The sequence below is a fragment of the Cyprinodon variegatus genome, unplaced genomic scaffold (genome assembly GCF_000732505.1).
Source record: "Cyprinodon variegatus isolate N-32 unplaced genomic scaffold, C_variegatus-1.0 Scaffold1269, whole genome shotgun sequence".
Classification (NCBI taxonomy): Eukaryota; Metazoa; Chordata; class Actinopteri; order Cyprinodontiformes; family Cyprinodontidae; genus Cyprinodon; species Cyprinodon variegatus.
Window position 1 is genome coordinate 129,097 of NW_015151722.1, and position 13,801 is coordinate 142,897.

The following is a 13,801-nucleotide window of genomic DNA, read 5'->3' on the forward strand; positions in this document are numbered from 1 at the left end:
CATTCTACAAAACAATAATATGATAAACCTTCTGTACTGGAAGAATAAAGGTATTACATATCTGGATCATTTATTTGAAGGAACAGAGTTGATCACATTTGCTAGATTAAATTTGCAATATGGCATTAACAAAAATAAATTCTTAGAATATGAACAAATTAAATCTATAATTAGAAACAAATGTAAGCATATTGATGGAGGTTTACAAATTCCAACTAATATATCAGAGTTCCTAGAGTTAACCCCCCCCCCCCAACTACTGTCTAAATTATACAGCATACTTACTAAACTGGATGATACAAAATCTCTTCCTACTATGAAATGGGAGGAGGATCTATCAATCAGTTTTGAACAAAACATCTGGGCTCAGATATGTCTAAGAAATTTAAACATGACTAGAAACTCCAATTTACAACTAATACAATACAAAATCCTCCAGAGTGCACTATACAGGTCAAAGATTATTCACGATGGGTTTTGCACACTAACATCTGTCCACAGTGCACAGGCAATCATCTTGATAATTATATTCACGCGTTATGGTTATGTACGCCAGTTCAGAGGTTCTGGGTACAGGTATGTAAGGACTTATCACTGTGCCTGGGTTGTATAATTTCACCTTCCCCTTCAGTTTGCTTGATGGGTAATTTTGAGGGAAGCTCTCTGGGAAAAAAATCTGTTTGCATGGCCTTCAATGCATTATGTATTGCAAAGTATCCTCATGAATTGGAAAAGTAAGGAAAAACTCAGCATCAATCAGTTTAGAGATCTGTTGTTGGATCATATTAATCTTGAGACAGCATCTGCATCCTTCGACCTCTCTGGACTCAATTGATCGGCTCCGTCAATTAGTGTAGTGGGGGGCTGTGGTGCGCGTCCTACAGGGCGTGGGGGCTGGTTCGGGGGTCCTTGGGCCCTGGGGTCACGTCAGTGCATACTACAGCGGCCGCTTGCGGTGCTCTCGCGGGGGTATTGTGGTGGCGGACGTGGGTTACTTGCCTGGTAGCTGTGCTGCCGCTGGGTGGGTCCAGGGGTCTGGGGTCCCTGGGGCACGTGCCCCGGCAGGGTGTAGGGGGTTAGGGTTCTGTGGGGAGTGTGGGGGACAAGGACATTAACACCTTATGGCAGATGCTTACCCCCTCAGGGGTTTGTACTCTACCCTGCTAGTCAGGGAAGGGGAGGGAGGGGGAGTGGGAATGATCCCGGCCTGGAAGTCTTTTGTTGCTTGTTTGGTGAGTGGTTTAATGTTTAATGAGGGATTACATTTCCGGTGGGGGGTGTGTGGTGGTGGGATGTGGATGTTAGAAGGGCTGTGGGTCTGGCACCCTGTCTTGGTCCTGGTCCATGCCGTCCTCTTTTTTTGATGGGCAGGATTGGGGGGGCGGGGACGCTCTGGTTGGGTAGCCTGGGCGGGGTGTGTGGGCCCCGATCCCGGGGGGGCTTATCGGGTGCGGGGTCGGGGGCCAGGCCCGAGGCAGGAAGGAGATGGGTTAGTGTATCCTGATCTGGATTTTAGGTTGACTTATTGAGTCATCCGATAATCCCAAGACCGTCCACCAGTGCCGCCGAATCCTTGGTCCTGGAATTATTGGATGCGAGTGTCGTGTGAATGTGCATCTGCGTTTTTTGGGGGGGGGGTTTCTGCTCATCTTTCCAGAGACTGTGTGGTGTGCATGGGGGCACTAGGGTGGGAAGGCGTGATTGGGACCGTTTTCTTTTTTCTGGTTGGGGTCTGAAATGCTCCCTCTCCCAAGCACATCTCAAGTCTTGGAACTTTGAAACAAAGTCCAGTGGATTGGTTTTTTACTATTTTGGAATGACTATGACCATGATGACTGAGAATCGTCAGCAGCATACTGGTTAAAACAATCAGGCCCATTTAGCGTACAGAATCTACAAGTCAGGCATGAAGTGAATGAGTTGCAGCAAAAATCATGTGAAGGTGAAAAGCTTTATTGGCTGAAACTGCAAAACAAAACTGAATTATTCATCCACATTTTCTCTCCGATTCATCCCTTTGGCTTTACAGGTTGAAAAATATCCAGACACACAGACTCTTTAATGTGACCATAAAACAAACCCTGACCAGCAAACATCCAGCAGGGCGGTGCTGCAGAAAACAGATTCGTTTAAATATACTGTAAATACAGAGAGGCGAACCATACAATATAAATACAAACAGGCAATAAAAATAAAAAATAAAGGGATCCTTGTGTACAGCTGTGGACGATTCAGCTCCCGGTATCTGGACGATGAAGGCTTATGAAGCTCATAAATCCAGGAGCTGAACCACACACGGATATTTCTGCCTTAAAAAAAAAATCACTCTGTTTCTCATTCATCCCCCGGTTCATCTTTCCTTCTTCACTTGATGAAACCCGCTCTCTCTTTTTCCACACCATGAGCCCCCTTCCAACTTCACTCCATCTTGGACATCTCGAACTTGGTTGTTTGAGTTTCCTGAAACAGAGAAAGCAACGTTCAGATGGTTCATTCCAGCAACAGAGGGGGTGGACTTTTCAAAAGCAGCAATTAAGTTGATCCTTTCCTTATCATCGCAAACCCAACCTCTTTACAGGGGAACAGAAGACCACACCCTATTAAGCCAGGACAACAATTTTCTTAAACGACTCCCTTTCAGAGACATAGACGGGTATGGGGCATTGCAGGCTAACAGAAGAAGCAAAATAACCTCCATTCCAAAGGGGTAGACCCGTTCGTCCGTTGCAATTTGCATGTTTTCTACACAAAAACAAGGCTTTGTTGGGCTACCGTATAAAGCGTCAAACTCAACACTATTTCTGACATTTGAATTGAAAAAGCTTCCTGGATGGGAAGCGAAACATCATTAAACTTGGAAACAAAGTCCAGTGTTCTGTTTTTAACTTTTTTGGTCCAGCTTCCAAGCTTCTCTAGCCCAGAACAGTGGAGATGAAACCTTTACAACCAAATTTGCTTTAGTATTGATCAACAGTATTTAAGCCTAGAGTCAGAGAAACAGATTAACTGAACAAAAGTGTAAGAAAAAAATTAATGTTGAGTTTGAGGAGGAAGAAAAATAAAGTAATAAATTCAATTAAAATTAGTTCAAAACTCAGGTTTATTCTTTTAGTCCAGTTTAAGGATTGTCCAAAGCCAATTATTAATAGCTGCAATTCTTTGCACATTTAACCTTTAGCAGTTAGTAATAAAATAACTTTACCTTCCATCTGACCCTTATTATCAGCTTTTAGACCAGTTCTCAGACATCTTATGTGATGTAGTGTTAAATAAATAAAGCTGGATAATGCTGGCCATGGGTCAGAGAGCAGGGCATTCACATAAGTTCGCCGGTTCAAAACCCAGACTGGGACCTATGGCCCCAGAATGCAGTTGGCAAACTGCTCCATCAGGAATGGGTTAAACACTGAGGGCACATTTGGCAGAAAGATATCATTAAAAAAAATAAATAAATGTGATTACTATCACTAAATAATTACTGTTATTATAGAGGGGGACAGACTATTACTTTCAGTTAGCATCCACTTAATTGAAAAAAATATATATATAATTATATATAACTTACTGGTGTCTTAACCTCACAACACATTGCATAATTTGTTTTTGATATTTACTTTTTTTTATCTTTATTGATTCTTAAGAAAGTATCATTTACAAAAACTTAGGCTTCTACATCACAAGATTAATTATAACATTTTAAATAAGTAGGACAAGTAGGCCATTGTATTGTAACAGTATAAAATAATTATGAAATATTGCTCTCATAGAAGAGTGGATTTTCAAGGAAATTTAATCAAGTTAGGTCTCTAAAACTGAAATCAGAACTTTTAAGTTTTACATAGTCTGCCCAAATCTGCCACCAGTGACAGAATTGCTCAGCCTTGTGATTGAGAGAGGCAGTTATTCTTTCCATTTTATATGTTATATCTTTCCAGTCGTCTAAAGTTGGTTTGTCTTGTGATGACTATTTTCTTACTTGCTGTTAATATAATAGTCATCAAATACACGGTGGCCAGAATTATTAGGCAAGTTGTATTATTAATTTCATTATTGGGCCAATTTTGTGTTCTCGAACAACCCAAAAGACTCCTTAATATCAAAGTTTCATATTTTTGGAAGTTGTGTGTTTTGTTTTTAGATTTGGCCATTTTATAAGGATGTCTGTGTGTGCGGGTAAATATTACTGTGCAGAATTAGGCAACGTAATAAAAAAAAATAAAATAAAATATATATATATATATATATATATATGGCCAAATATTCACCAGGTAAACCAATATAACTCAAAATTCAGAAATAAACATTTACGACATTCAAAAACAAAACAAAACAAACAAATCAGTGACCAATAAAGCCGCCTTTCTTCACCATCACGCTCAAAAGCCTTCCATCCATAGATTCTGTCAGCGTCTTCATCCATTTGCGATCCACATTGGGTACAGCAGCCACCATAGCCTCCCAGACACTGTTCAGAGAGGTGGACTGTTTCCCTCCCTTTAGATCTCACATTTCATAAAGGACCACAGGTTCTCCATAGGGTTCAATTCAGGTGAACAAGGGGGCCATATCATAGACCTTTTCTAGCCAGCCACGCTGTGGTGTATTTTGATGCATGTGACTGAGCATTGTCCTGCATGAATATCATGTTTTTCTTGAATGATGGTGACTTCTTGTGTTTGAAGAAGGTGTCTTCCAGCAACTGGCAGTAAGTCTGGGAGTTGATCTTGACTCCATCATCAACCAGAAAAGGTCCCACAAGCTCATCTTTGATGATACCAGCCCATACCAGTATCCCACCTCCACCTTGCTGGCGTCTGAGTCGATTAGGAACTTGGTGCCCTTTACTGATCCAGCCTGGTGCCCATCCATCTGGCCCCTCAAGACTCACTCTTATTTCATCAAACCAAAACACCTTGGAGAAATCAGTCTTCAGATATTTCTTGGCCCAATGTTGACGTTTCGTCTTGCGTGTCTTGTTCAAAGGTGGCCTTTTTTCGGCTTTCCTAACTTGGCCAGGTCCCTGAGTATGGGCTCTATGCACAGCTCCACTACTTCCTGAATTTAAGGCAGCTCCTTTGTTTCCTGTCTTTCATTACTGGACGAACTGATTAATCCAGGTGTGTCTGGCCAGTTACTTAGGTCATACACACCTGGATTAATCAGTGCATCCAATAATGAAAGAAAAGAAACAAAGGAGCTGCCTTAAATTCAGGAAGTAGTGGAGCTGTGCATAGAGCCTATTGACACCTTGTGCTTCTTGGCACTCCAGACATGTTGCAGCTCTGAAATATGGCACAACTGATGGCTAATGGCTTCCTGGCAGCTTCATGCTTGATCCTTCTCAATTCATGGAGCTATTTTGCGTCTTCTCTTTTCAAAGTGCTTCTTGCGCCGCTGTCAGCTATTTGCCGTGAACCGCTTGATTGTTCGATGATCTCGCTGCAAAAACTTGGGAATTTTCAAACTGCTGCACCCCTGTGAGAGACATCTGACAATTTTTGACTTTTCAGAGTCTGTCAAATCTCTTTTTAGACCCATTTCGCCAATGGAAAGGAAGTTGCCTAATAATTAAGCACACCTTACATAGGGTATTGATGTCATTAGGCCACACCCCTTCTCATTACAGAGATGCACCCACCTGATTTACTTAATTGGTAGTTGGCTTTCAAGCCTATACAGCTTGGAGTAGGACAACATGTATGAAAAGGATGATGTGGTCAAATACTTATTTGCCTAATAATTCTGCACACAGTGTATTTATTTCCTTTTTGAAGCTTCTTGATGAATTATACAGAAATACATTTTTACTCATTTTCATTCATAAATAGATTAAATATTAAAATTTTAATATTTGATTAAATTAAACTAAGTTAAGTTATGATAAAATGAAAGTGTTACAAATTCACCAACCTTTGATTGTTAATATGCATCTACATAGTTACCTTGGTCATGCAGTAACTGACTAAGTAACCGAGTTGCTTTTTGGGATAATTAACATGTAGCTTTAACTAGTAACTCCTCAAAAGTAACATTCCCAGCACTGTTCCCACCAGATTACTAATGAGGAATCCACACACTCAGATCAATGAAAGGAATGAAATTAAGGCCTGATAATTACTGCATGTTTTTCATAATGGGATTATTAGAAAGCAATGAGGACTCAAATGATCATCTGGTGAATATCCAGCAACAATGAGCAGGTTGGAAGCTGTGAGGACAGACTCTGTATGAGCCGTATTTGTATCTGATCAACTGAAGAGGTTTTACAAAACAAAAAGGTTCACAAAGAAGGAGAAACCAAGCAGCACAGGCGCTTGGTGTCTGTCAGGCTGTAAATCCAGGATAAAGGGATTCATTTTTTCAGACAAAACAGAGATGAAGCTCCAGGCAGCAGGAGGAGGAAGGAAACATTCTGCTTTTGTCGATCAGGATCGATGACATCATTTGTAATTAAATGGACAGTTTAAAACTCAGGTTCTATCTTCATCTAGCTCATTCCCAGGAACGTGATGCTTAATCTACCAGAAACCTGAGAAAAGCAATCCCTCTAAATTCATCAGTGAGTTTTAATATACGGTTTGTTCTGTTGTTGATGGACAGCGTGACGATAAGCTCTCCACCTGAACGGTCTCCTCCTCATGACAGACTTCATATTTTCAGAGCAGTTAGACGTCGGCTCAAACAGCAGCTTACGTAAGCAGCTGATTTCACATTGGAGGCTCTCTGCAGATTAGAGCATTACTCCGTCACAAACATCCAATCTGACTGGAAAATGGTCTGGGAGGAACTAAAATCCAAACATAAAAAACAGGACATGTTCTGAAGGCAGCAGGATTTACTGGATCAATAATCAACCCGGTTCTGATTCTAGCTCTCAGTCCGATTAATGATGGCTGCAGCAACACAAGTCTGCTGTCGTCACATTGTTCTGGTAGCCATGACAACAACAGGGAGAATAAACAACAGCATGATGTAACCATGGTGACACTTCTGGGCGCTTGGCGCCCCCTGCTGCTCAGAGGCAGAACTCCACTAATCTGGAACTGAAACTGCTTCGGCTGATCGTCTTCGTTCTGGAGGTCCATTTTAAAATCCATTTTAATCTCTTAATGAGGGGAAGCTGAAGGGAACTACAGTTTGAAATGCAGAAATAAACCAAGAAGTGTGGAGTCTGCAGACCTCTTGGAAGAGGTCCAGCTGTACATCTCTATCAGATTTAAATATTTTTAAAGATGATCTCCAGATGATTCAGACAGGAAGGAGAACATCTGAGGAAACCAGTTCTGAGGTCTGGTCTCAGATGATGTCTGTACATTGACTAGTCCATTAATCAGCTCTGATGCAAACGTCTGACTGGAAGTTCAGGGTGCTTTCCTTCTAGACAGAGAACCTCCACCTCTCTCTCTGGTCTCGTACAGTTTTTCTCTTCCTCAAATTAGCTCCATCTACCCTGCCGTCAACTCTGACCTACTCCCCAAAGCATAGTGCTGCCACCACCGTGTTCCAATGTGGAGAACATGTGTTCAGACATGCGAAGCAGTAATGACCATCTGTGACAAATCCTGCTTCTTCCAGGTGTTTTCTGGGCATTTGGGACATTCTTCTTCTTCTCTCATAAACATCACACTTGTAGAGTAGATGATAAAAAGCCGGTTTGCACACAGATGGTCCCACCAGAGCCGACTGAAGACAACTGCATCTGGTCTTAAGTCAGGACTCAATCGGCCCACTGCACTGGCCATCTAGATTAGGGGTCTGCAACCTGTGGCTCTTTGGACCTTTAAAAACAATTCATAACACTTTGACTAAAACAATTATAAGGAACTGATACCGTTAAATATAAAGATCCAACTAATGCAGGTTTTTCCTCATGAAATGACTGCATTGAACTTCAGGACGAATGACAGCTAAAGTACCTGTAATCCATATTTTCAAGCATTGTTTTGTCATTAGGTTCATTTTTATCATGAAATTGTTTCAAAATATCAACATCTTATAGAAGGAAATATAAGCTTCCTCGTTTTAAAAAGGTTTAGATATTTAGCATTGATGAGTTTTTTTTTTGTTTTTTTTTAAACATGTTTTTTAGCTGGACTGAATCTCTTTGGGGCTGCTCAAAACCAGCAGTGGGTAGCACTGCTGCCTTGCAACAAGAGGGTTCCGGGTTCGATTCCTGGCCTAGAGTCTATCTGAATTAAGTTTGCATGTTCTCCCTGAGCATGTGTGGGTTCTCTCTGGGTACTCTGGCTTCCTTCCAGAGTCTAAAAACATGACTGTTTGGTTAACTGGCTTCCCTAAATTCTCCTTAGGTGTGAGTGTTTGTCCTATTTGTCTCTGTGTTGCCCTGCGATGGACTGGCAACCTGTCCAGGGTGGACCCCGCCTCTCACCCATTGACAGCTGGAGATAGGCACCAGCACCCCTCGCGACCCCGCTTAGGATAAGGGTGAAGGAAAATGGATGGATGGATCTCTTTGGATTGTACAGATTTGCAGAGACCTGGCAGGAAACGCCTTAGAAATGCTTCTAAAACCAGGGTGCCTCAATTCAATGACTTATCAATGTTAATTGGTTATTTTTTTAAATGGAAAGTGAATTATTGTATGTTTAAATGTAATAGCCTTTATTATGTGAATCATGTCTAAGAAAAATAAACATTGTTTTATATGTATTATATGTGTTTCATTACATATATTCTGCCCTCCATATTCCTCAGGGATCTGCTCTAAATGATTGTAAGAAACTATGTTGTGACCCCTGTGGGGGTCCTGACCTTCCATGAAGATTTGGTTCTTCCCACTGACCTTTGAAGCACAGGATTGTGGTTGGAAAGGAACCAGTGGAATCTGGTCTTGACCAATCAGTATTGGTCTGGTAAGAATACTATGCATTTCCAGTGTTGCTGAAAAACAGGAAGGTTCTACCTGGCTCTTATTGATTAGAACAGCAACTCACCTCATCCGAGTCCAGCAGGGGGGGCAACGCCCTGCAGGGAACAGGGGGGGAAACGTTCAGCCTGACTTTTGAATCTATTCATTTAGATCATTGTGCTAAAAAAGGAGGCTTACATGTCTGCCATAGACGATGGGATGTTCTCCTCGACCCACTTCAGATCCTCGTCCTTGTTTCAACAGAATAAAGGTAGAATCAGTTTGTTTTGAACCCAAACTGAGAGCCGCTGTTTGTCTCTCAGAAAAAGCAACCAATCTTTTTAGAAAACTCACCACTTTGTTGGGTCTGCCCGTTCCGTTGGTTTCGTTCTTTGCTCCTCTCATCTTCATCCCTTCTAAAGGAAAAACACAACATACCGAGAAGGAGAAGATGAGCCAAGACTACCGGTAATACAGAACCCTGTCTTCATTTCTGACTCTTCCTACTTTTTTCATAGCAGTTACGTAAAAGCAAAGGCAGCAGATTAATTCGTCCAGAAAAGCTTCAAAAACTGTTTTCCTTTGTAGTTTAGGAAACTAATTTACATGTTAGAAAACATAATTTGGACTTCAAACAAAGTCAATCTGATTTTAAGCAGACGGAAATGAAACCGTTCGTTTTCAGCCAATCAGACGTCCTTCAACAAAATGGAGACAAAACTTTTTTTTTTTGCAATCTGTCTGGAGGATTTGAATGATTAGTTTTGTTTTCTGCTCTCTTGTCTTGCTCAGTACATGATTTCATTATTTGTTTACCAAATTGGTTCTGGCTATAAATTTCAGCTTCATATCATAAAAGACAGAAAATAAATACATCCTGCGGGACCGCAAGGAAAGTGTAAAAGTAAGAAAGCAAAGCGATGAAGGTTTCTGACCAAAAGCCTCGTTCATCATGGGCTCCTTCTCCTCCTCGTCTTCGCTCTCTGCGTCCACCAGGGGGCTGAAGGCGTACCTGAAAATCAAAAACTGGTTTCATTTAAAACTGCAGACTAAAAAAATGGACCCTGAAACCCCCCCAAAAAACAGCTCCTACATCTGATTATTGGCAGATGGTCGCCAAAGGAACATGATGACCAACAGTATGATGGAAAACAAAAAGCGCCAGAAAGCGTCCTGGATCCACACTTCTCTCCAGTCCTGAGAAAGAACAAGAACATCCAATCAGAGCCTGTGATGCATCTCGTCAGTAAGCCAGGCAGACTCTGAAGGTGAAGGTTCTTACAGAGCGACACTGGGACATGGTGAAGTTCTTTGCAGTCCAAATGATGAAGATGACAGAGGCTGAAAGCAGCAGAGACAATCTTTACAAAGGCAAAAAAAGGTTTGGGGAGAATACGGAGCTGGAGAAGACGTTTACGCACCGATGACGGCGAAGATGAGTGTGTTGCTGAAGTGTCTAAAGAGAGAAAGCTTCACCACGTTCCTCCTCAGCTTTAGCAGCTTCATTGTCTGAGCCAAACTCACAAATATGTGAAGTAAAGGTCAAGGGCCATCAGAAGATTTTGACCTCAGGGTAAAGATTGATCTGGAATCGATCTGTTTTTGGTTACCTGATCACTACTAAAATTAAAATCATACAGCTGGGATTAAATGGTCAAACACTGGTCAGAAAAACCTTACAGGGAACATTAACATGCCAAGACTCATAAAAACAGATTAAGCTTGAAAATAAGAAAAAAAGGCAGGAGCAAAATTTGTTTGTAAAATGCAGTAGCGGATATCCACCAGCAGAGGGCAGAGTCGAGCACAGCCAGAGGAATAGCAGCCAGAAGAGCAACATCATCTTCAACCTGAAGAAAGAAAAGGATGTGGAAGAAGAAGAGATTTGGGAATAAAAGATGAAAGACATGAAAAGAGGGAGAAATGGAAAGAATAAGAGAAAAATAAAGAAGGAGATAGTAGTGTGTTCAGTCACCAGCCATGGTGCGTTTTTTTTTTGCACCATGTTTTTTCTCCCACACTGTTTACATTTGATCACTGCTAAACTTTATAGGATGGAAATGATCATTTAGTGTCTAAAAAGTTGTATTAAATTAAATTTCGTTTTGTATACACTCTGTGTATACAAAATTACAATAAAAGTCTAAATCTCAAGTCTAAGTCTGGGATTCGCTCGCATAGTTATTGCGATTGGTTGGATGGGATTTCCAAGATTATTCCTTCGTCTGTTTTCAAATTGAAGTTCGAACAACAGCACATTTAACAATGATAGACGAGGCTTAATCCCATTAGCTCCCAGTGGTCACAGCCCCCCACAGTGGTGGCAGCATTATGCTGTGGGGTTAGGGACAAGAAGATCAGTCCCAACTGAAGGAAAGATGGATGGGGCAAAGCAAGTAGGAAGCTCTGCAGGAAAAGCTGCTTGACTTATTAGCTGACCGGAAAACAGTGGAACCATTCTGATTTCTCATAAATTTTTTTTTTCCCCATTTCCCATTTTCATTTAGGCTCTTTATCAGGGGACAACTTCAAAGGATATCCACCAGACAATACAGGAGTCAGTCAAGGCTAGCACAACATCACACACAATCAAACTGCTGTTGTCGTTCCCCCGATCCTGCAAGAAGACACAGGTCAGACACCAGAGACCGACTAGAGTCGAGCCCACGGGTCTCAGGGACTCACGGTGTTGACTCGAAGCAATCCCTCGATGATGGAGAAGAGCAGGTAGAGCAGGCCGACCCCGACGACTCTGTGCATCAAGGCGCCAAGTCTGGGTCTAAAACACAAACACGGTCCATCTAAAGAAAACCAGCTGATGGCATCGACTAATTGACTCCGCAGCAATCCTTCACACTATTCAGAAACATAAACAAATCCTTTTAAAGGCAACCAGCTGTTTTAAACTTTTTGAACTTCAGACATAAAAAAGTGCTACAAGTTACATCTGCTTAAAAAAAATTATTGGCCTTAAAAAAAATCTGTATCAGTTTATTCCTAAATTTGAGATTTGCAAAGAGAAACATAACTGCAGCTAAACAGGCTTTAAATTACAATGATATATGACATTTTATTTTCTTTTTATTTACCATTTTTCTAGGCTTATACTAGAATAGAAATTATTTTAGTTGCTTTTATTGTGAAGGACATTATTCTCCATTTTAAGGCTTCCTAATAATAATAGAAACTGTTCTTCTCTTACTCACTTGACGATCCCGTATCCCAGACTGGCAATGATGACCAGAACCCTGGCCAATGTCCTCTTCACGGCCGACAGCACCTCAGCAAACACTACCGCCCCATGGACTGCAGGAGGACACCCACAGCTCAATGGTTTTACTCTGAATAACAGCTGCAGGGATAAAGACTTGAATCGCTCACCTACCCGACAAACCCTCGTATCTGATGCTTTGGAACTCGCCGTAGTAAACCGCCTTCTCCAACATCCCAAGGAAGATGACGCCTCCGATCCAGAACTGGATCCTGAGCAGGCTCCTCCAGTAGCAAGCAGACAGAACCAACCACAGCACGGCCATCAGCACATACATGATGCACATCACCATGTAGAACTGGAGACAGAAGCAGGGACAGTGCTCAGGGAGGAGAAACCAGCTGTAAATCCAAACATCCAAAGCCCTGCTCCTTCTTCGATTGCTTCTAGAGGATCGAGGTCTATTGATTTAGTGTCTGCCAAACCTCTGCTGTGTTTCCGTTTCAAATTTACCCAAATCAGCCTAACCATAGTGGCATATTCTTTTCTTTTTAGTCCAGACCTTCTCCATCACTCTACAAATAAAGAGTGAACGGCTCCACCCTTGCTGATGCTCATCTTTCTTCTATCTTCTGGACTTCTGTTGAAGCGGGACTACAAATATTCCTTGGATACGGTAAAATGCAAAGGGAGCTGGGATGCATAGTCGTGTTATACGCCTGTACAAAAAGAGACTTTAATCCTGAAAAATATAAGGTTATAATCACAAAAGCTTAGTGTTTAGATTGTGCCTTCTGAGCCTAAATAGATTTCCAGCACAGGGTGCAAAAACCAGACATAAACAGATGTGGCGCCATCCTCTGGAAGTACTGCAGAGTTACCAGAAAGCCAGATGGTGACCACTAAATAGAGCAGACGCCTCGGCTGCTTTAGCTCCTACTTCACTACACAATGTTCCTTTGGTAACACAGAAATTCCTCTGTTTTGTTTTTAAAACCGGATCTTGTCTTCTCTTCATTATTTTTACACTTGGCTAAAAGGTGCTAATGGCTACTTCCTTGATCCCCTGCCCTCAGGAGTAGTATCGTACCTCCACTGTGATTGTAAATATGAATCCAACCTGCACGATGAAATAAATTGTGCTGATTGGTTCGGGGTCAGTGGATGGGCAGAACGTATACAAGGCATGGAGATGACTTTGTTACTCTGAGATGCCCAGCTCCTACTAAGGACTTTATTTACTAACAAATTGAGCAAAAAGACAGAGCAAAAAAAAACAAAATAACAAATAATGTGCCAACAGGACACAGGAATCTTTTGGAAAACCTTTGAGTCCAACCAGAGTGAGCTACAGCTGTGATAATAAAACAATTTCAAGTAAAGTGACTATGCACTTTTAATGTTCTGAGGCGTTTACATTTTTATCTTTATTCATGTTTTTATTTGTGTCTGCATTCTGAGTTGGTGTTTCACCAAAAAGTCATAATGAGGATTAATGACTCTTTATTTGGATGTATTCAGGAAACACTGGTTAGTTTTGATTCTGTTTACAGGGTTCCTACAGCATAAGGCAAGTTAAATTCAAAACTTTTTAAGTCTTTTTAATGCCACTTGAAATAAAAATTTAAGACCAAAATCACAAGAAACACAAGAAAAACCTGCTTGCGACAACTTAACCCAAAGGTTTATTTTAACATAAACCACTGCACTAATGTTTCAAA

The 13,801-nt window shown here is 41.3% G+C and overlaps 1 protein-coding gene across 1 annotated transcript in view; it reads right to left on the reverse strand.

The window, feature by feature from the left end:
* Positions 1 to 1,930: 1,930 nt before the first annotated feature.
* The window catches only part of tmem87a (transmembrane protein 87A), a 15,424-nt gene continuing 3,553 nt past the window's right edge, over positions 1,931 to 13,801 (reverse strand). Inside the window, exons 5-16 of the mRNA XM_015401868.1 lie at positions 12,255 to 12,438; positions 12,076 to 12,175; positions 11,555 to 11,648; positions 11,409 to 11,486; positions 10,291 to 10,399; positions 10,152 to 10,210; positions 9,963 to 10,066; positions 9,805 to 9,881; positions 9,224 to 9,282; positions 9,068 to 9,120; positions 8,955 to 8,985; positions 1,931 to 2,460 (exon numbers count right to left, since the gene is read on the reverse strand). Of these exons, the coding sequence (XP_015257354.1) occupies positions 2,419 to 2,460; positions 8,955 to 8,985; positions 9,068 to 9,120; positions 9,224 to 9,282; positions 9,805 to 9,881; positions 9,963 to 10,066; positions 10,152 to 10,210; positions 10,291 to 10,399; positions 11,409 to 11,486; positions 11,555 to 11,648; positions 12,076 to 12,175; positions 12,255 to 12,438 (990 nt within the window). The 3' untranslated portion in view covers positions 1,931 to 2,418. The remainder of the gene's footprint in view (positions 2,461 to 8,954; positions 8,986 to 9,067; positions 9,121 to 9,223; positions 9,283 to 9,804; positions 9,882 to 9,962; positions 10,067 to 10,151; positions 10,211 to 10,290; positions 10,400 to 11,408; positions 11,487 to 11,554; positions 11,649 to 12,075; positions 12,176 to 12,254; positions 12,439 to 13,801) is intronic.